We start from the raw sequence: 22,209 nt of genomic DNA, 5'->3' as shown, positions 1-22,209 counted from the left end.
TGTATATTACATCTTCAGATGTAATATACGAAAGTACTTACTGTCTACAAGTTTCCTTTCTCCTGTGGTTATTTTGCATTTTTGTATCACGGTGATGTGATTGCTTGCATATATATATATATATATATATATATATATATATATATATATATATATATATATATATACAGTCGAACCTCGAAAGCCCGGACTAATTGGGGGGAAGGGTGGTCCGGTCATGCCAAACGTCCGGTCATCGAAAATATTGCCCTAACACCCATAGATTTTCATAGCGGTATACATATAGGTAATGTATGATATGGCATAGAAACACATAAGAATAATACTCTAACACTGTAATAATAATGCTATAATACTAATAATTCTGTAATAATAACTGTAATACAGGCATGTAAATGTACTGTATATACAGTGTACTGTACTGTATTTTTATTACGTACACCGTAAATATCGGAAGGTATGCACGCAGGACAGTGGTGGCGGCCAGGGTTGCCGCATTTTCTACACTGCCGTGTAGAATGGGAGTGTTGCCATACCGGGGCATACATTTTTCTCAGGCGTATGGAGACTTTCATAGCAAGATATACTTTCAAACTTTGACTAAATGTTGGTTCTAGTTTTTTTATTCTTGAACGTATATATGCCCTAACATATTCAGTAAGATATAATTTTTTTTTTTTATCGCTAAAAGAAAACAAACTTTAGCGTACAATTTTTTTCTACACGGTAAAAACGTATCTTTTGGGGTATAATATTCTATAAGTAACACAATTACCAATAAAAGTCATATTTTGATGTACCATTTATTATTTGATAACTAGTTCTATGATTTTTAAACAAAAGTTTGAGTTTTTGAACGTTTTTAACAGCCCGCTGATATGTAGAAAAAATTTCCTCATGTCCTTGTGCAGTTGCCACATGCTGCTATTTTACTACGTTTTGGTACAAAATTCTATGAAACGGCAGCCCTGGTGGCGGCTTGACTGGGCCGGGTTTGAGTACACGTGTACGGCCGTCGCTGCCACCTACCGGACAAATAGGGAACTTTGCTTGAAAAGTCCGGCCTTTGTTCATTTCAACCGGTCATACGAGGGTCCGGGCAATCAGGGTCTGGACTTTCAAGGTTCGACTGTATATATATATATATATATATATATATATATATATATATATATAATATACATATATATATATATATATATATATATATATATATATATATACATATATATACATATATATATATATACAGGTAGTCGTCGACTTACGACCAAGTTCGGTTCCGACAGACAGGTCGTAAGTCGATCTGGACGCAAGTCGGTCTTTATATATATATACAGTATATATTACCCTTTAAATATTTTTGTTACTGTATATATATACAGGTAGTCGTCGACTTACGACTGATCGACTTTACAACCACGAGATGGTGCAATAATATCTAACATTTAATAGAGTAATAGAATTGCAATGTTATGCCTGGCAGTGCAGTACATTACTCCGCACGCTGCGAGACGTGAGTACGATAGTTTTCCCAAAGAAAATCAGATGAAATTATAAAAAGGTTAAAAATACTATACAACATAGTTCAAAGATGCTGAGATTATTTCAATATGCTAAATATACAATATATATATATATTATATAAAGGGTAATATATACAGTATACAGGTAAACGTCGACTTACGATGGCCGCGACTTACGATTGTTCGACTTTACGATGACGACGACGACGACGACGATATGATAATTTAACCCCTTCCATACGGTGCCGCACACGTAGGCGTCATGAGGAGCAGGTGGATTCGCGACGCTGCCATATCGGCGTCTTGATTATATTTATTGTAGTCGCCCCTGTGTTTTTACATTCTCTCAAATGTGCCTTGAATCCCATTCTCTGTGGTTTTCAAAATTCGCGGGTGAAAGAGAGAGAACGATCGATATAAGCGGTGACTATATTTTATGATGCGAGTATTATTACGTCACGTCGTATGGCTGGCATTGGCTGCTGCCCGCGAGATTTAAGTTCCGTACTGAAAATACATATTATAGTGTTTGAATATGGTAAAAAGGATAAAAATAATTAAATAAACTACTGTACATGTTTAATAGGCTATATTCAGTATCTCTGGTGGTTAATATACAGGTAGGCTAGGTACAGTGACCACGGAACAGTGATACACAAATTGGGGATCGACTTACGATGAAATCGTCTTACGATGGCTCTATCGAAACCTAATGCCATCGTAAGTCGACGTTTACCTGTATAGACCGACTTGCGTCCAGATCGACTTACGACCTGTCTGTCGGAACCGAACTCGGTCGTAAGTCGACGACTACCTGTATTGTATATTATATTTAGCATACTGAAATAATCTTAGCATCTTTGAACTATGTTGTATAGTATTTCTTAACCTTTTTATAATTTCATCTTATTTTCTTTGGGAAACGTAGCCTAGGCATAAGCATACTGAATAAAATCCTATCATCTTTAACCTATGATATCTAATACTGCACGAGTATTTTCTAACCTTTTTATTATTTTACCATCAGACTTTCTTTAAGAAACGTATGCATACTGAATAAAATCTTATTATCTTTGAGCTATGTTGTTTAATATTCATTAACTTTTTTATAATTTTCGTTAGGAAACGTAGCCTAGGCCTACGCATACTGAATAAAGTCCTGTCATCTTTGACCTACAAATACTTTTTTGTTGGTTACAATAAAATCATTGCAAGGCAAAATTTGGACATTTTTTTAAATTTCAAAACACATTTTTTCGTTTACGTACTGTACTGAAAATATTGTTATCAACAACAGACTATGCATAAACAAAGTTTACTGTTACATTTTATTAATCGCAAAACATAAAAATACAAAATGCTGTACCGAACATATTGTTATCGACAACAGACTAGGCATAAAAAAGTTTTACTGTTACATTTTATTAATTGCAAAACATATAAAAATACAAAATACAAGGCAAAATTAGGATTTTTTTTATTTCAAAACACATTCTTTCCGTTTAAGTACTGTACCGAACATACTGTTATCGACAAACTAGCCAAGGCATAAAAAAATATTGTTACATTTTGTTAATTGCAAAATATATAGAAATACAAAAATACAAAATGCAATGCAAAATTAGGAAAGATTTGACTTCAAATAAAAAATTGAAAGAATATTTAGCTGGCTGGGATGCTGACGCTGTTGGCAGCCTGCCAAAACTTTCGTACTAGCGTCTCGTGGCGTGCGGAGTAATTGTTCTGTGCTGGCAGACATAACATTGCAATTCTATTACTCTATTAAATGTTAAATATTATTGCACTATCTCGTGGTCGTAAAGTCGATCAGTCGTAAGTCGACGACTACCTGTATATATATATATATACAGGTAAACGTCGACTTACGATGTCATTAGGTTTCGATAGAGCCATCGTAAGATGATTTCATCATAAGTCGATCCCCAATTTGTGTATCACTCTGTTCTGTGGTCACTGTACCTAGCCTACCTGTATATCAACCACCAGAGATACTGAATATAGCCTATTAAACATGTACAGTAGTTTATTTAATTATTTTTATCCTTTTTACCATATTCAAACACTATAATATATATTTTCAGTACGAAACTTAAATCTCGCGGGCAGCAGCCAATGCCAGCCGTACGACGTGTCGTAATAATACTCGCATCATAAAATATAGTCACCGCTTATATCGATCATTCTCTCTTTCACCCACGAATTTTGAAAACCACAGGGAATGGGATTCAGGGCACATTTGAGAGAATGTAAAAACACAGGGGCGACTACAATAAATATAATCAAGACGCCGATATGGCAGTGTCGCGAATCCACTTGCTCCTCATGACGCCTACGTGTGCGGCACCGTATGGAAGGGGTTAAATATATCATATCGTCATCGTCGTCATCGTAAAGTCGAAAAATCGTAAGTCGCGGCCATCGTAAGTCGACGCTTACCTGTATATATATATATATATGTATATATATATATATATATATAATATATATATATATATATATATATATATATACAGCCACTATCTGAGTTACGAACTAGATAGGTTCCGACCAACCAGTCGTAAGTCGGATTGGTCGTAAGTCGGATCCTATTCAAAATGGCCGACACGAGGGTTCTACTCTAGGATACATGATATCAATCTGTTGCATTTTTAAGTAACTTTTTCTATTGAATACTATTAAATACAAGCTGTTTACTGTTTATTTATCAATGCTTTTTAGTTTCATTTTTATATTTTTTTATATATCTTTAAATGTTTAATACTGTACTGTATTTCAGTATATATACGTATGCAGGTACTGTATGTATATACTATACCTGTATACACACACACACACACACACACACACGTATTAAATATAACCTTGCTTACCAGTTTTAAGTTTTTAAATTGTAGTTTCCTTTTAATAATTTTTTCTTAATTCTTTAATTGTTGTATGTACTCTAAATATATGTGAATTTTAAGATCTATTTTTCTCATCCATTTCAATCCATTCTAAGTGTGAGATATAGGTACAGCAACGACTGCAACAGCATTGTAGGAGAGAAGCTAAACGCAGAGTATGGGATCCAATGTATTTAACGTTGCACCCAGCAGGGCTTCTCCTGAAATAACATAGTGGACTTTTTTAAGGCTATCGACCCATAAGGGGATCATTAAGCCTGGTGTGAAGTTGTTCATTCTCTAATTTTTTTTTTTTTTCTTTAACACCAGTTTCATGTTCGTTTCTCCCCGCAAGCTCGGGTTTTATAAGGAGTCAGATGTTTGTCCACTGTTATTTCTGAAGAAGCCCTGGTGAGCGAAACGTTAAATACATTGGATCCCATACTCTGTGTTTGGCTTCTCTCCTACAGTTGTATACAGTATTGTTTTCAGTTGCTTAGTTGTTGATATGATATGGTAAGTTAAAGAAAGAAAATACTTAGTGTATTCGTATTAGTAAACTCATAATAGGTATCAGCTAGACGTGGTCATAAGTACGTAAATATCCTTCATCCATAATTTATCAAACTCTTCCACAAATGCCTTAGCTGCAGGCGCATCACTGCTAGCAGCCTCACCTTTCAACAACACGTGGTGAACCTGGTAACGCTCTCAAAAGCAACGAAACCATCCAGCACTCACTATGAACTCATGTGAAGCATATTCTTCACCTGCACGTTCTTTCAACATGTGAAATTAACTTGTAGCCTTACTTTGCACGGCTTGCAACGTCACTCTTACATTTCTTTCCCTATTATCTTCCAACCACGTGTATAGCAACTTTTCCATCTCTGCCATAACTGCCGTACGCGATGCCGGTTGCCACAACTATCTTACGTGCTGTGCTGCCAGACATGTACAGTAAACTCATAGTAGGCATCTGCTAGATGGGGTCGTAAGTACGGGTGGTCGTAACTCGCGTACATCGTAACACGGATAGTGACTATATATATATATATATATATATATATATATATATATATATATGTATATATATGTATATATGTATATATATATATATATATATATATATATATATATATATATTATTATAATTATTATTATTATTATTTTTTTTTTTGTACCCTTATAAGGGGGGTAAGTGGCCTTTGGTATATACATGTGTTAGGGTAAATGAATTCTACCACCATGTTCTCATATATATCATAAGAGGTGACTAAAAGGGATGGAGTAAGGAGACTGGGGATCCTCTGGTCTGTATTTTCCTCCTCTGAGAAGTCTTTTAATGTGCTTGGATGTGGTACAGATGAGAGTAGAAGGGAAGAGATAGGCAGTACATGTGTGAAAAGAAAGATGGATGTGTTGGCATTGAGTGAAACTAAGTTGAAAGGTAGGGGCGAGTGTGAGTTTGGGAGTAGTGTAGTTGGAAGGTTCTCTGGAGTGAAGAGGGGACAAGGGAGAGAAGGGATGGCTATACTAGTAAGTGAAGAGATAGGTAAGTATGTACTGGAGTGGAAGGAGGTTTCTTCAAGGTTGATGTGGATGAAGGTGAAGCTTGGAAGGGAGATGTGGGTTTTTGTAAGTGCGTATGGGCCTGGTAGTGAGAAGAGCGTAGAGGAAAGGGAGGCTTTTGGATAGATTTAAGTGAGTGCATAGAGGGATTTGGGAGAAATGTCAATATAGTTGTATTAAGAGACCTTAAGGGGGTTGCCTCTCATTTCGGTGAAAAATATTCGATTTTGTCAAATTTCGTGTGTGGACTGGTGCGGTGTCCCTGAACACCGCAGGACTGGTTTCCAGACGTATAACGCCACCCTTCTCAGGTAATGGCGAGTTTAAAGGGCCAGAGATTTAAAGGTCCGCCCGTCAGCCACGCCCCTTTCTTTGCTATGGTTTGTTTTCCTTGTATTTTTTTTTTTTTTAGAATTTTATACTCTGATATTGTTGTACGATAGGTTAGGCAGCAGTCACCACACTCAGTGCGATCGAAAAAGGGTTCAGCGTATGCGTGCATTATTTCTCCACGTGCTATCCTGTTTTATACATTTCTTGTTTATAAATTCACCACCCCATAACTAAATATGTCAGATGTGATAGTTGCCGAAGTATTTTGCTCCATTCTGAACCTGAGAAGTGCAAGAATACTCACCTTAGCAAAGGAATTGTAATGCATGTGTACCATTCATTATGTGAAAGATATGGAAGGTTAGGATTGTCAAGATTCTCAGCTGGCATGGGTAGAAAAGAAATGTAATGAACATCTGCTGCTTACTTCCCAGAAATGGTAAAAGCATTATGTAAGTAGATATGTGCATTTGATACTCTTTGGAGGCACTTTTATGGAGTAGTGAATATATAAAGATAAAAATGCTATTTTCTCAAAACTAGTTTTTTCGCACAAAAGTAACTATAACTTTGTGTGTAAATAAGCAATTTTGATCATTCTTGTTGGAAAATGATCGTGATACTTATATCTAACAAAACTAGTAAATTCATTCTTAACCTACTTGATATATATTTTTGACAATTTTTTAAAGTTGTGATTTTTTTTTTTTTTTTTTTTTATAATTTGCTGTAAGGCTGACTGACTTTCTTTTTCACTTAGAATTACGAGTATACTAGTTTAGGTACATCTGGATGTCTACTAACTGTACACCAAAGGAAATCATTATTCTCCTCATACCTTTGGAAAAATAAACGTTATTTCAAAAATAACTCAAAATTGCAAGTAAATCGTCTGTTGTGTAAAAATTTCCTAATGGATTTCAATGAAATTTCTGTCACAGATGCATCCAATTTCCCTGCACATTGTGTTAAATTTACATTGTCTTACATAAAAAAATAAGGTTGGGAGGACCAGAAATGCATAATCCGATCGAGCAAATCACCGAAATGAGAGTTAACCCCCTTAATGCTAGGGTAGGAAATGAACCAATAGACTGAGTGATTGGGAAGTATGGAGTTCCAGGGAAAAATCGTAGTGAAGAGTTGATGGTGGAGATGTGTCTCGAAAGAGAGTTGATGATAGTAAATACAGTGTTTAGGAAGAAAGTCAAGCATAAGTACACATGGGAGAGGGTGGTAGATGGAAGGGTGGTAACCAGGAGTATGGTAGGAAGAGTTAACCTCTTCAGTAAGGGCCTTAAATCTCGTGGGCAGCAGCCAATGCCAGCCGTATGACGTGTCGTAATAATACTCGCATTATAGAATATAGTCACCGCTTATATTGATCGTTCTCTCTTTCACCCGTGAATTTTGAAAACCATAGAGAATGTTATTAAGGGCAGTTTATAGAGAATGTCAAAACGCAAGGGCGACTACAATAAATATAATCAAGACGCCGATATGGCAGCCTCACATATCCACTTGCTCCTCATGACGCCTATGTATGCGGCACCGTATGGAAGGGGTTAAGGATGTACATGTTCTAAGGGGAGAGAGTGGGGGAATATCAGATCATTTTCTGGTGGAAGGTAAGTTGAGAGTGGAGAATAGGTGGAGAAAGAGGAAAAGGGCAGAAGGTAGGGAGGTACTTAGAGTGAACTGCTTAACCCCTTCCATACGGTGCCGCACACGTAGGCGTCATGGACTAAGATCTCGGTGGCAGCAGCCAATGCCAGCCGTACGACGTGTCGTTGTTGTTGTTGTTGTCGTTCCCTAGACTGTCTGTCCGAGCAGTCCCGTCTCCCCAAGGAAGGCCACAGCCGAAACTGGGTTTTCCCACAAATCCTTTATAGAGTGTATGTTGTGTTGTTTGCGTGCATGATTGTGTATAATGCAGTCTTCCATTATGTGTTGTATGGTATGGGGAGAAGTGTTACATCCTGGGCAGCTGTTCACAACACGGTCGTCCAGCCTCTTCTGGTAGCTTAGAAGTGCTGGGTGGTGACCGCATCGCAGTCTGGCCAAGTGGACTCTGTCCTTTCGTGGGAGAGAGGATTCAGAAGGGTGGATATCAGGGGGTCTGGCATGCAGCAGTGTGTTGTCTTTCAGTGTGTTAATGGAGCGGTGAGTGATATGATTATGAATATGTTTCCGGAGGCTGGTATTTGGTGGTTGTGGAGGAAGAGAAGAGAGTATCTGTGTGTAATAAAGGTCTTTGGGTGTAGTTTTAATGTTTCTTGGTGTGTGTGGGTGTTCTGCTATGTAGTGTAGCGGGTGTGATGTGTTTGTGGTGGCTGCGGCAAGTGTTTGTGTGCCTCTCATGTCGAGGTGGTCCTTGACTTTGAGGACTTTTGTTTCATGGTGTAAATGGTCTATAGGTGATGTATTTGTGCAGCCTGTAATTGTTTTTAGGGCTTTGTTTTGTATGATTTGAAGGGTGTTGTGGTGTGTCTCACTGAGATTAGGAGCCCATGCAGGACTCGCATAATTCATCACTGAGCGTATGCATTGTTTGTATATTGTTATATTAGTTTCTTTGTTTTGTCCAAATGTTGTTCCAGTGATTGACTTAAGTGCATTAAGTCTAGGTGTGCATTTGTTTTTTATGTTTGTGAGGTGTTGTTTGAAAGACATGGATGTATCGTATGTTACACCAAGAATTTTCGGTGTGTTTGTGTGTGGTATTAGAGTGTTGTTGATGTAGAGATGAGGTATGTATTTGTGTTCTTTTGTCCAGTTGGTGAGAAGTGTTGCTGTAGATTTGGTTGGAGCTATTTTGAGTCTGTTTGTGATGAACCATGTGTTGAGTGTGTCAAGGTAAGGCTGGATTATTTCTGCGGCTTTGTCTGTGTTACGATGTGTGCATGTGATTGTTATGTCGTCTGCGTAGGAAGAGATTTGTATTTCTGGGGTGTCTGGCGTGGGTAAGTCATGCATGTATAGATTAAATAATGTGGGGGATAGAACTGAGCCCTGTGGTACTCCGTTCTTAATGTTTCTGATGTGCGATGATTGGCCATTATATGACACATGAGCATTCCTGCCTGCCAGATAATTGGCCAGCCATCTTTTGGTGTTATTGTGCATGTCTGTGTTATATATTTTATTTGTTAGGTTGTGGCGGGGGATAGCATCAAAAGCTTTACTAATGTCCAATGTTATAAGAAGTGTTCTGTGGTGGGGCCTATCTGAATTGATGCCATCTAAAATTCTTTGTGTGAGGTTTGTCAGAAGAGTGTTTGTGGAGTGTAGTGGCCTAAAACCGTGTTGTGAGTCAGCAAGGGGAATATATGGTGTGACAAGTTTAAGTATTAGGCGTTCAATGACTTTAGAGGGGGTGCAGAGAAGTGTGATTGGGCGGTGCGATGTTGGGATTGTTGGGTCTTTGTTCGGTTTTGGAATGGTGATTATTTTACCATGCTTCCAGATGTCGGGTATAGTGTTGTGTGAATAGCTGTAGTTTGCAATGTTTGTGAGTGCGTGTATACCTTGTGGTCCAATGTGTTTTAGGTGGATGTTGCTTATGTTATCAGGGCCACAGGCAGATGAGTGCTTGAGATTATGCATTATGAGTTTTGTCTGACTGTCTATGAAGGGTGTATAGTCTGAGTCTGTGGGGAAGTCTTTCTTACGTCGAATGGTGCGTCGGTCATCAGGGTGAGATGTAAGATGGCTCGTCTGTGCAAAATGACGTATGAGTGCGTTTGCTTGTTGTCTGTTTGAGGGTAAATTATCTGTTGTTGTGATTATTGCTGCGTGAGAGCGAGTAGTGTTAGTGTTGGATAGTGTGATGCTGTTGAGTGTTTTGTACAATTTGCTGGTGTTTGTTTTGTGATCAAGTGTATTGATAAAGTTTTGCCAATTTTGTGTTTTTTGTTCATGTATTTTATTGGCAATCACAGTGTTTAGTGTTTGTATTTGGTCTGCTATGTTTTGAGGGATAGGTGTGGGGGTATCGTGTTTAAGTGTGTCACGTTGTCTGATGAGGCCTTGGATTTCTGGTGTGAAGTTGGGGTTGTGTGATTTTCTGTTGCCTCTAGGGATGTATCTCTTGTCTGCGTTTTGTATGATTGTATTAAAAGCGTGCAGAGCATTGTTTATGTTTGTGATTGGTGTACTGTTAAGTGTTTCAAAATGTTGTTCTGTCTCTTGAGTAAAAGCTTCCCAGTTAGCTCTCTTGTAATTGGTGTAAGTGTGTCTGTGGCCAGCTGGGGTGCATCTTGTTTTTGTGGTGATGATGATTGGAAGGTGGTCAGAGCCAAGGGCTCCGACCACTCTCCATGATGTTGTTGGGGTTAGGCAGGGGGAGCAAAAGGTGATATCAGGAGAGGGGGGAGTGTAGAGGGCTTGGTATGGGATATGTGTATGATTATGCGTGTTGTTCATGATAGTCAATGAGTCGAATTGAGTCTGTATGTCAAGCCCTCTGTCTGTGTCAGGGTTGTCGACATACCAGGCAGACGACTTGGCGTTGAAGTCACCACCCATGATCAGGTTGGGGATTGAGGTTAGTTGGCTAAGTTGAGGTCTGAAGGTGTTTGGAACTGTGGGGGATGATTGGGGGGGAATGTACATGTTAACTATTGTCAGTGTTGAATTGTTGCCTGTGCAGATTCGAATGGATTGGGTTTCTGTTGTGTTATCTGTGGTAGGGAGGAGAATTTTGGTTGTGGCACTTGTGTCCACAAAACAGATGGAGTGGTGGATCAGGGTGATGAGTCCACCGCCATTGCCGTCAGTCCGGTCTTGTCTGATGGTGGTGTAATTATGAAATGATGGTGTTTTGTGTGAGTGTCTTAGTTTTGTTTCTTGTAAAATCACAATGTGTATGTTGTGTTGTTTAAGAAAGTGTTCAAGTTCATGTTTTTTCGTGTTAATACCGTCAATGTTGTGTTGTAATATGTTGATGTTGTGTGTTTTGTATGTGTTGTATGTTGCCGTTTGGGGTTGAGGTTGGGGTGGTAATGGGGAAGGTGTAGGATCTGGGTCAGAGGGGGGGAAAGGAGAGATCGGGGACAAAGGAAGGGGAGTACTAATCGGGGGTAAGGGCAAAGGGAAATTGGGAGTGGGTAAGGGTGTTGGCTGTGGTTGGGGAGGTGGGAGTGGGGTTACTGGAGGGCAGTTAGAACATGTCCAAGTGTTTGTGTATTGGTTTGTGTCAGCAAGTGTTGTACAAGTGAGGTGGGCCCAGTTTTTGCACATATTGCACTGAACTGAGCCCTTTGTCTGTCTGCTCGAAGTAATGGGTTTAGAGCATGTTGGGCATGTGTATTTTGTGGTGGGCCCAGGATTGCTCTCTACATCTCCGGCTAAAAGTAGAAGAAGAGGGGTGATCGCCGGAAAATCACCCCTCAGTGCAGAAAAAACGTAACATTGTATGTTGGAAAAAAGGATTGTGGTACTCCCCCAGGTAGGCGTAGCTCCTCTTTGGGGATCGGCACCATCTGCGTAGAGCTGATGGCCAGGGGTGGTTGCTGCTGATTGGCCCCCAACTCTTGGGGTTGGGGGGTGGTCCCACGACGTAGATGTTGCAGCTCCAGGACCTTGCAAATGGTCTAGAGTTGAATATCCGCTTCTAAAGCCTGCCTGTTCTCTCGGTTGGTTTCCATCTAAAACTTGACTCAGTCTATTTGTAAGGATCTTGGAGAATACTTTATATACGTTTGATAGCAAGCTAATCGGTCGATAGTTACTAAGGTCCTTCTGGTCTCCTTTTTTATGAAGCAAAATCACTATAGCATTGCACCACGCATCCGGAACGCTCTCTTGACGTAAGCACTGGGTGTACAACTTAGCTAATTTAATATGAACTAATTCACCAGCGTCTTTCAGTAGATCTATTGATATACCATCTTCCCCAGGTGCTTTTCCTCTTTTCATAGTTTTTAGAGCAAATTCTACTTCTTCCTTTGTAATATCTGGTACACTACTAACGTCTACACATGAATCTACTGACTCAACTACAGCCTTCGACGAGTAAAGCTCTTGGTAAAATTCTTCTACTCTTTTTACCATTTTGTCTCTACATTTAATTATTTCTCCATTTCTATCTTTCAAACATATCATCTAAATTGATATCCGTTAAATTGGGCTTCTACTGTATATATATTTTCTTATCTAAATCTATTTGTTTCAATGCAGGTGTATTTTTTGAGGGCTCTGAAGATACCATTATATTGTCAGTAATTTGGGACTTTTTCTGATGGTATGTCATCATCCTCAGAATGCCGGCGAATTCGTGAAGATGAGTATCCTTTGATCACACGTGTCATGTTGGGACCTCATGAAGAAGTGGCAAAATTTTTCATTATGGATGCACAGTATACTCAAGAGGTGTCACCACAGGTAAGCCAGAATTAGCTGTGTGAGTGGAGAACAGTTTTCCCAGAACACTTTATGGAACAGAGACTTTTAATTTAAGGGAAGCAGGATGATTTGAAATTAACTGAGAAATGAAGAAATGAATCAGAGAGCTAGTGTGAAAAGGAAACTTACAGGGTTGATATGGTTTGGGAATATGAAAAGAATAAGTGAAGAAGACAACCAAGGAGAGTGTGGAAGGCAGAAGTGGATGGAAAGAACTTAAGGGAAAGACTGATTAGCAGGTGGATGGATAGGTTGAGGGGGTCCTGGTTACTAAAGGAAAATGTATTGATTAGACAAGGGAGAGAGCAAGAGACAGGTATGAGTGGAGAGTGGTTGTGAATGGATGCCACCAGCATTGAAGTACTGTTTATTGGTGGCTGAAAATATAGAAAATATATATTTACAATTTACTTTTTTCACTTCCAGGATTGTGGGATTTTACCATTTATCAGAATATTTCTACAATATTGTGACTATAATTTTGAAAGTATCATTTTTGGTATAATGCAGATATTTATAAATTATTATGTATGTTTTTATAGGTTGCCCAATTCCTAAACCTGAGTCTTGCAGAATGCAGAGCCATCTTGTTGCAGTATCATCGGGAAGAGCAGCGTCAGTTGGAAAGCCTCAAGAAAAAGTGAGCATTTCTTAATCATGTATTATGGATGAGAGTGACTAGTTTATGCCTAGGCCTTGCAAAATAATAAATTTGGTTTAACATCACAAATTCTACCCCCCTGCATTGGGAGGCTGGGACAGTGCCCCTTGCAGGGGACTTTGTAGCATGGAATGAAATGATTTTAAGAATTTTCTTGAATTTCACTGACTAGAAGGAAAATAGGGAGGGAAAGATAGTTGTAGTGGGAAGTGCTAAGAAAATGACTGTGATGAATGAGGAAAATGGAGGAGAAATAAGGAAGGATAAAGTGAAGGCAGTTGTTAAGATGATGAGAGCAGGTAAGGCACCTGGTCTGGATGGATGCCATGCAGAATGTCTGAAAAAAGGAGGTATAGTGATGATGGACTGGCTGGTAAAGTTATTTAATGTTTGTTCAAGAGAGGGTAGAATGCCGGAGGACTGGAGGAGTGGCTGTATAGTTCCACTTTACAAGGGACAAGGGGACAAGTGTGAATGTAGTAGTTTCAGAGGGATTAGCTTGTTAAGTGTAGTTGGGAAGGCTTATAGGAGGATCTTGATTGAGAGGATTAGGAGAGGAACAGAGGGAGTAATTGGTGAGAAACAGTGTGGATTTAGGACAGGTAGAGGTTGCATAGATCAGATCTTTGTGGTAAGATAGATATGTGAGAAAGCTGTAGGAAAAGGTAAGGATGTTTTTTGGGCTTTTATGGATCTGGAAAAGGCTTATGACAAGGTAGACAGGAAGGCACTGTGGGAGGTATTGCAGATATACAGGATAGAAAAACTTCTAGGAGCTGTCAAGAGTTCTTATGAGAGTAGTAGAGCATGTGTCAAGATTAGAAATGGAGAGAGTGAGTGGTTCGAGGTAAAGGTGGGACTTCATCAGGGATGTGTTATGTTGCCCTGGCTGTTCAACTTATACATGGATGGGGTGGTGTGAGAGGTAAATGCAAGGGTGGTGGGTCAGGGATTGGAAATGTTTAAAGAAAGTGGAGAAAAGTGGGAAGTGAGCCAGCTGTTGTTTGCGGACGACATTGCGGTTATAGCAGGATCAGAGGAGGGATTGAGGAAGTTACTGAGAGAGTTTGAGAAAGTGTGTGAAAGAAGAAAGTTGAAGATAAATGTAGGTAAAAGTAAGGTGATGAGATGTACAAGGGGTGAAAGTGGCAGCAGACTGGAAGTGAGTATTAACCACTTCACTACGGGACTTAAATCTCGCGGGCAGCAGCCAATGCCAGCTGTACGACGTGTCGTAATAATACTCGCATCATAAAATATAGTTACGGCTTATATCGATAGTTCTCTCTTTCACCCGTGAATTTTGAAAACCACAGAGAATGGGATTAAGAGCAGATTAGGAGAATGTAAAAACACAGGGGCGACTACAATAAATATAATCAAGACGCCGATCTGGCAGCGTCGCGAATCCACTTGCTCCTCATGACGCCTATGTGTGCAGCACCGTATGGAAGGGGTTAAGGGAAAGCGATTGGAGGAAGTTGGATAGTTTTAGATACTTGGGTGCGAATGTGACAGGAAAGGGAGGAGTGGAGGTGGAGGTAGAATGTAGATTGAGAGAAGCAAGTAAATGCTTTGGTGGATTAAAAAGTGTAATGAGGAATAGACATTAGGGAATGGAGGCTAAAAGGAGATTGCATGAAGGAATGATTGTGCCAACAGCATTGTATGGGGCAGAAACATGGAACATAAGAGAAGAGAAAAGGAGTTTGAATGTGTTTGAGATGAGGTGTCTGAGAAGTATGATTGGGGTTACTAGGCTAGATAGAGTGAGAAATGAGGAGGTGAGGAGGAGAACGGGGGTGGAAAGGGAGTTGGGAGATAGGGTTAATGAAAGAGTATTGGGATGCTTTGAATACATGGAAAGAATGAGTGAAGAAAGACTAGTAAAGAGATATGGAAGGCAGATGTGGGGGGAGTGAACATGAGGGGGCGACCTAGGATGAAATGGATAGATGGGGTGAAAGGGGCTTTGAGGAAGAGGGGAATGTCTGTTGAGGAAGGACAGGAGAGGACAGAAGATAGGGGTGAATGGAGAATGGTTGTATATGGATGATGTTGTGATGCATGAGGTGGAACAGGCGGTGGGATGGGGGGTGAGGTAGTATGTGTGAGAAAAATTTGACGAAGCCTGAAGGGATTTCTCCCAGTCTTCTATGCCTTTTTCTTTTTGGCTACCCCCCCATGTAGGGAGAGAAAGCCTGTGGTATATGTATGTATGTATGTATGTTCTCCTTTTCTGCATGAGGGGATGGAGAATGGGGGTCCCTGATATAATGAAGCAGCCTTGCTGTGGATGTGCTGTCTCTTGCAACACTGCTTCTGACCCAGGGCAGTGGACAAGATGCAGGGATGACCCGTCATCGAGGAGGTGCCAAGATAAGAGGGAGGGTAGAGGGTGGAGGGGATTGGAGTGTATTAGGGATGGAATGGGTGGAAATGGTTTTTATGCCTTTTTCTTTTTGGCTACCTCCCTTGTAAGGTGGAAAGGGCCTTTGGTATATGTATATGTACAGTCGAACCTCGAAAGCATGGACTAATTGGGGGGAAGGGTGGTCTGGTCATGCCAAACGTCCGGTCATCGAAAATATCGCCCTAACACCTGTAGATTTTCATAGCGGTATATGTGTAGGTAATGTATGATATGGCATAGAAACACACAAGAATAATACTCTAACACTGTAATGATAACAATACAGGTAGTCGTCGACTTACGACCTATGCGACTTACGACTGATCGACTTTACGACCACGAGATGGTGCAATAATATCTAACATTTAATAGAGTAATAGAATTGCAATGTTATGCCTGGCAGTGCAGTACATTACTCCGCACGCTGCGAGACGCGAGTACGATAGTTTTCGCAGGCTGCCGGCAGTGTCAGCATCCCAGCCAGCTAAATATTCTTTCATTTTATTTGTTTGAAGTAAAATGTTTCCTAATTTTGCATTGCATTTTGTATTTTTGTATGTTTTGCAATTAATAAAATATAACAAACTTTTTATGCCTAGGCTATTTTGTTGTCGATAACAATATGTTCAGTACAGTACTTAAACGAAAAGAATATGTTTTGTTGAAATAAAAAAAATCCTAATTTTGCCTTACATTTTGTATTTTTATGTTTTGCAATTACAGACACTCCTCAACTTACGTTTTAGTTACGTTCCGAACGGCCGAACGTAAGTTGAAAATGAACGTAAGTTGTTACTGTACTCTACATCGGTAAATTCTATTACCGTATCTTATAAAACACCCCTAAATCATTAATTAAACACATAACATTGTAAAATAATAACATTAATTTCAAATAGATTAAATTCAAGCCTTATGGTCTTTTGCAGTCTCCTTTATTTCTTATGTTCTTATGTTCTTATAAATTGAGATGGTGGAGGAGGAGGGGGAGGAGGAGGAGGCAAGGCATGTTCAGTTTTTCGTCTGCGCAATGTAAACAATGGACGCAGCGTCGTGCGCAAGTATCGTTTGAACTACGGAGAGCGCGGTAAACTAAAAAATTCACTCAAAAATTTTTTTTTTACAATTTTTTTTTTTTTTACTGTCAGTTCAAACGTATAATCGATAAACGTAAAACGAATGAACGTAAGTAGAGGAGCATCTGTAATAAAATGTTACTATTTTTTTATGCCTAGTCTGTTGTCGTTGACAAAATGTTCGGCACAGCATTTTGTATTTCTATGTTTTACGATTAATAAAATGTAACAGTAAACTTTGATTATGCCTAGTCTGTTGTCGATAACAATATTTTCGGTACAGTACGTAAACGAAAAGAATGTGTTTCAAAATATTTTTTTCCTAATTTTGCTTAACAATGATTTTAATGTAACCAACAAAATAGGATTTGTTGGTCAAAGATGACAGGACTTTATTCAGTATGCGTAGACCTAGGCTACGTTTCCTAACGAAAATTATAAAAAGTTAATGAATATTAAACAATGTAGCTCAAAGATAATAAGATTTTATTCAGTATGCATACGTTTCCTAAAGAAAGTGTGATGGTAAAATAATACAAAGGTTAACAAATACAGTATTAAATATCATAGGTCAAAGATGATAGGATTTTATTCAATATGAGTACGAAAAGAAGCTGAAGGAGGAGTGGGAGGGAGTAAAGGATGGAGCAGAGATGGGTGTGGAGGAGGAATGGGGATGGTTCAAGGAGGGAGTCTTAAAGTGTGCAAGGATGGTGTGTGGAACAAGAAGGACAGGGGGAAATAGAAGAAAGGGTAGTGAATGGTGGGATGAGGAAACAAAGAAGGTTGTAGAAGAGAAGAAGCGAGCATTCACAGATTGGTTACAAAAGAGGACAGGGGAGTCATATGAGACGTACAAAGAAAAGAAAAGAGAAGTAAAGCAAAAGGTAAAGGAGGCAAAGAGGAGAGCAGATGTGAAATGGGGTAGGAGTATGACAGAAAATTTTGAAAGTAATAAAAAGATGTTTTGGAAAGAAATTAAGAGAGGAAGAGGAGGCGAATCAAGTAGGGAAGAAAAGGTAAAAGGTACAGAAGGAGAGATGATAATGGAAGAGATGGCAGTAAGGGGAAGATGGGCAGAATATTTTAGGGAGTTGCTAAATGTGAAGGAGGATAGGGAAGGAAAGATAGCTGCAGTGGGAAATGCGAAGAAAATGAGAGTGATGAGTGAGGAGAATGGAGGAGAAATAAGGAAGGATGAGGTGAAGGCAGTTGTAAAGATGATGAAAGCAGGTAAGGCACCTGGTCTGGATGGATGCCATGCAGAATGTCTGAAAAAGGGAGGTTCAGTGATGGTGGACTGGTTGGTGAGGTTATTTAATGTTTGCTGGAGAGAGGGTAGAGTACCGGAGGACTGGAGAAGTGCCTGTATAGTTCCTCTTTACAAGGGAAAAGGGGACAAGTGTGAATGTAGTAGTTTCAGAGGGATTAGCCTGTTAAGTGTAGTAGGGAAGGCTTATGGGAGGATCTTAACTGAGAGGATTAGGAGAGGAACAGAAAGAGTAATTGGTGAGGAACAGTGTGGATTTAGGACAGGTAGAGGTTGTGTAGATCAGATCTTTGTGGTAAGACAGATATGTGAGAAAGCTATAGGAAAGGGGAAGGATGTTTTCTGGGCTTTTATGGATCTGGAAAAGGCTTATGATAGGGTAGACAGAAAGGCACTGTGGGAGGTTATGCAGATTTATGGGATAGGAGGAAAGCTTTTGGGAGCTGTCAAGAGTTCTTATGAGAGTAGTAGAGCTTGTGTCAGGATTAGAAATGGAGAGAGTGAGTGGTTTGAAGTAAAGGTGGGACTTCGTCAAGGATGCGTTATGTCGCCCTGGCTGTTCAACTTATACATGGATGGGGTGGTGCGAGAGGTGAATGCTAGGGTAGTGGGTCAGGGATTGGAGATAGTTAAAGAAAATGGAGAAAAGTGGGAGGTGAGCCAGCTGTTGTTTGCGGACGACACTGCGCTTGTGGTAGGGTCAGAGGAGGGATTGAGGAAGCTGGTGGCAGAGTTTGGGAGAGTATGTGATAGAAGAAAGCTAAAGATAAATGTGGGTAAAAGTAAGGTGATGAGATGTACAAGGGGTGAAAGTGGCAGTAGACTGGAAGTGAACATTAAGGGAGAGCGACTGGAGGAAGTGGATAGTTTTAGATACTTGGGTGCAAGTGTAGCAGGAAAAGGTGGAGTGAAGGTGGAGGTAGAATGTAGATTGAGAGAAGCGAGTAAATGCCTTGGTGGATTAAAGAGTGTAATGAGGAATAGACATTTGGGAATGGATGCGAAGAGGAGACTGTATGAAGGAGTGATTGTGCCAACAGCACTGTATGGGGCAGAAACATGGAACATAAGAGAAGAAGAGAGAAGGAGTTTGAATGTGTTTGAGATGAGGTGTCTGAGAAGTATGGTAGGGGTTACTAGGCTGGATAGAGTGAGAAATGAGGAGGTGAGGAGGGGAACAGGGGTGAAAAAGGATTTGGGAGATAGGGTTGATGAAAGAGTATTAGGATGGTTTGGACACATGGAAAGAATGAGTGAAGAAAGACTAGTAAAAGAGGTATGGAAGGCAGATGTGGAGGGAGTGAACATGTGGGGGCGTCCTAGGATGAGGTGGATGGATGGGGTGAAGGGGGCTTTGGGGAAGAGGGGAATGTCTGTTGAGGAAGGAAGGGAGAGGACGGAAGACAGAGGTGAGTGGAGAATGGTTGTATATGGATGATGTTGTGATTGTATGAGGAGGAATGGGCGGGGGGGTGGGGGGGGTAGTATGTGTGAGTAAATTTTGACGCAGCCCGAAGGGATTTCTCCCCATCCTCTCCTTATATGCAAGGGGGGACAGAGAGGGGGGGTCGCCGATTAAATGAAGCGGCCTTGCTGTGGATGTGCTGTGTCTTGCGACACTGCTTCTGACCCAGGGCGGTGGGCAGGGTGCAGGGATGACCCGTCATCCAGGAGGTGCTCAGATGAGAGGGAGGGTGGGAGGGGTGTGGAGTGTATTTAGGGATGAAATGGGTGGGAGTGTTTTTATGCCTTTCCCTTTTTGGCTACCTCCCTTGGAAGGGGGAAAAAGCCTTGGTATATGTATGTATGTATATATATAGATCGACTTACGACCTGTCTGTCGGAACCAAACTCTGTCGTAAGTCAACGACTACCTGTACTGTAATAATAATGCTATAATACTAATAATTCTGTAATAATAACTGTGATACAGGCATGTAAATGTACTGTATATACAGGATTGCTCTCTACATCTCTACTTTTAGCCGGAGATGTAGAGAGCAATCCTGGGCCCACCACAAAATACACATGCCCAACATGCTCTAAACCCATTACTTCAAGCAGACAGACAAAGGGCTCAGTTCAGTGCAATATGTGCAAAAACTGGGCCCACCTCACTTGTACAACACTTGCTGACACAAACCAATACACAAACACTTGGACATGTTCTACCTGCCCTCCAGTAACCCCAATCCCACCTCCCCAACCACAGCCAACACCCTTACCCACTCCCAATTTCCCTTTGCCCATACCCCCGATTAGTACTCCCCTTCCTTTGTCCCCGATCTCTCCTTTCCCCCCCTCTAACCCAGATCCTACACCTTCCCCACTACCACCCCAACCTCAACCCCAAACGGCAACATACAACACATACAAAACACACAACATCAACATATTACAACACAACATTGACGGTATTAACACTAAAAAACATGAACTTGAACACTTTCTTAAACAACACAACATACACATTGCAATTTTACAAGAAACAAAATTAAGACACTCACACAAAACACCATCATTTCATAATTACACCACCATCAGACAAGACCGGACTGACGGCAATGGCGGTGGACTCATCACCCTGATCCACCATTCCATCTGTTTTGTGGACACAAGTGCCACAACCAAAATTCTCCTCCCTACCACAGATAACACAACAGAAACCCAATCCATTCGTATCCGCACAGGCAACAATTCAACACTAACAATAGTTAACATGTACATTCCCCCCCAATCATCCCCCACAGTTCCAAACACCTTCAGACCTCAACTCAGCCAACTAACTTCAATCCCCAACCTGATCATGGGTGGTGACTTCAACGCCAAGTCGTCTGCCTGGTTTGTCGACAACCCTGACACAGACAGAGGGCTTGATATACAGACTCAATTCGACTCATTGACTATCATGAACAACACGCATAATCATACACATATCCCATACCAAGCCCTCTACACTCCCTCCTCTCCTGATATCACCTTTTGCTCCCCCTGCCTAACCCCAACAACATCATGGAGAGTGGTCGGAGCCCTTGGCTCTGACCACCTTCCAATCATCATCACCACCAAAACAAGATGCACCCCAGCTGGCCACAGACACACTTACACCAATTACAAGAGAGCTAACTGGGAAGCCTTTACTGAAGAGACAGAACAACATTTTGAAACACTTAACAGTACACCAATCACAAACATAAACAATGCTCTGCACGCTTTTAATACAATCATACAAAACGCAGACAAGAGATACATCTCTAGAGGCAACAGAAAATCACACAACCCCAACTTCACACCAGAAATCCAAGGCCTCATCAGACAACGTGACACACTTAAACACGATACCCCCACACCTATCCCTCAAAACATAGCAGACCAAATACAAACACTAAACACTGTGATTGCCAATAAAATACATGAACAAAAAACACAAAATTGGCAAAACTTTATCAATACACTTGATCACAAAACAAACACCAGCAAATTGTACAAAACACTCAACAGCATCACACTATCCAACACTAACACTACACGCTCTCACGCAGCAATAATCACAACAACAGATAATCTACCCTCAAACAGACAACAAGCAAACGCACTCATACGTCATTTTGCACAGACGAGCCATCTTACATCTCACCCTGACGACCGACGCACCATTCGACGTAAGAAAGACTTCCCCACAGACTCAGACTATACACCCTTCATAGACAGTCAGACAAAACTCATAATGCATAAACTCAAGCACTCATCTGCCTGTGGCCCTGATAACATAAGCAACATCCACCTAAAACACATTGGACCACAAGGTATACACGCACTCACAAACATTGCAAACTACAGCTATTCACACAACACTATACCCGACATCTGGAAGCATGGTAAAATAATCACCATTCCAAAACCGAACAAAGACCCAACAATCCCAACATCGCACCGCCCAATCACACTTCTCTGCACCCCCTCTAAAGTCATTGAACGCCTAATACTTAAACTTGTCATACCATATATTCCCCTTGCTGACTCACAACACGGTTTTAGGCCACTACACTC

General features: G+C 40.4%; 1 protein-coding gene across 3 annotated transcripts in view; it reads left to right on the top strand.

The window, feature by feature from the left end:
- The window catches only part of Rassf (Ras association family member), a 79,009-nt gene that overhangs the window by 19,897 nt on the left and 36,903 nt on the right, over positions 1 to 22,209 (top strand). For all 3 annotated transcript variants that reach the window (XM_076191045.1, XM_076191046.1, XM_076191047.1), the window contains exons 9-10: positions 12,597 to 12,718; positions 13,282 to 13,379. In XM_076191045.1, coding sequence (XP_076047160.1) covers positions 12,597 to 12,718; positions 13,282 to 13,379 — 220 coding nt within the window. The remainder of the gene's footprint in view (positions 1 to 12,596; positions 12,719 to 13,281; positions 13,380 to 22,209) is intronic.

The sequence above is a fragment of the Oratosquilla oratoria genome, chromosome 9 (genome assembly GCF_046742065.1).
Source record: "Oratosquilla oratoria isolate Oo_2021 chromosome 9, ASM4674206v1, whole genome shotgun sequence".
In the NCBI taxonomy this organism is placed as follows: Eukaryota; Metazoa; Arthropoda; class Malacostraca; order Stomatopoda; family Squillidae; genus Oratosquilla; species Oratosquilla oratoria.
Note: the sequence above shows the minus strand (reverse complement) of the source record. Positions and strands in the feature narration are given on the sequence as shown.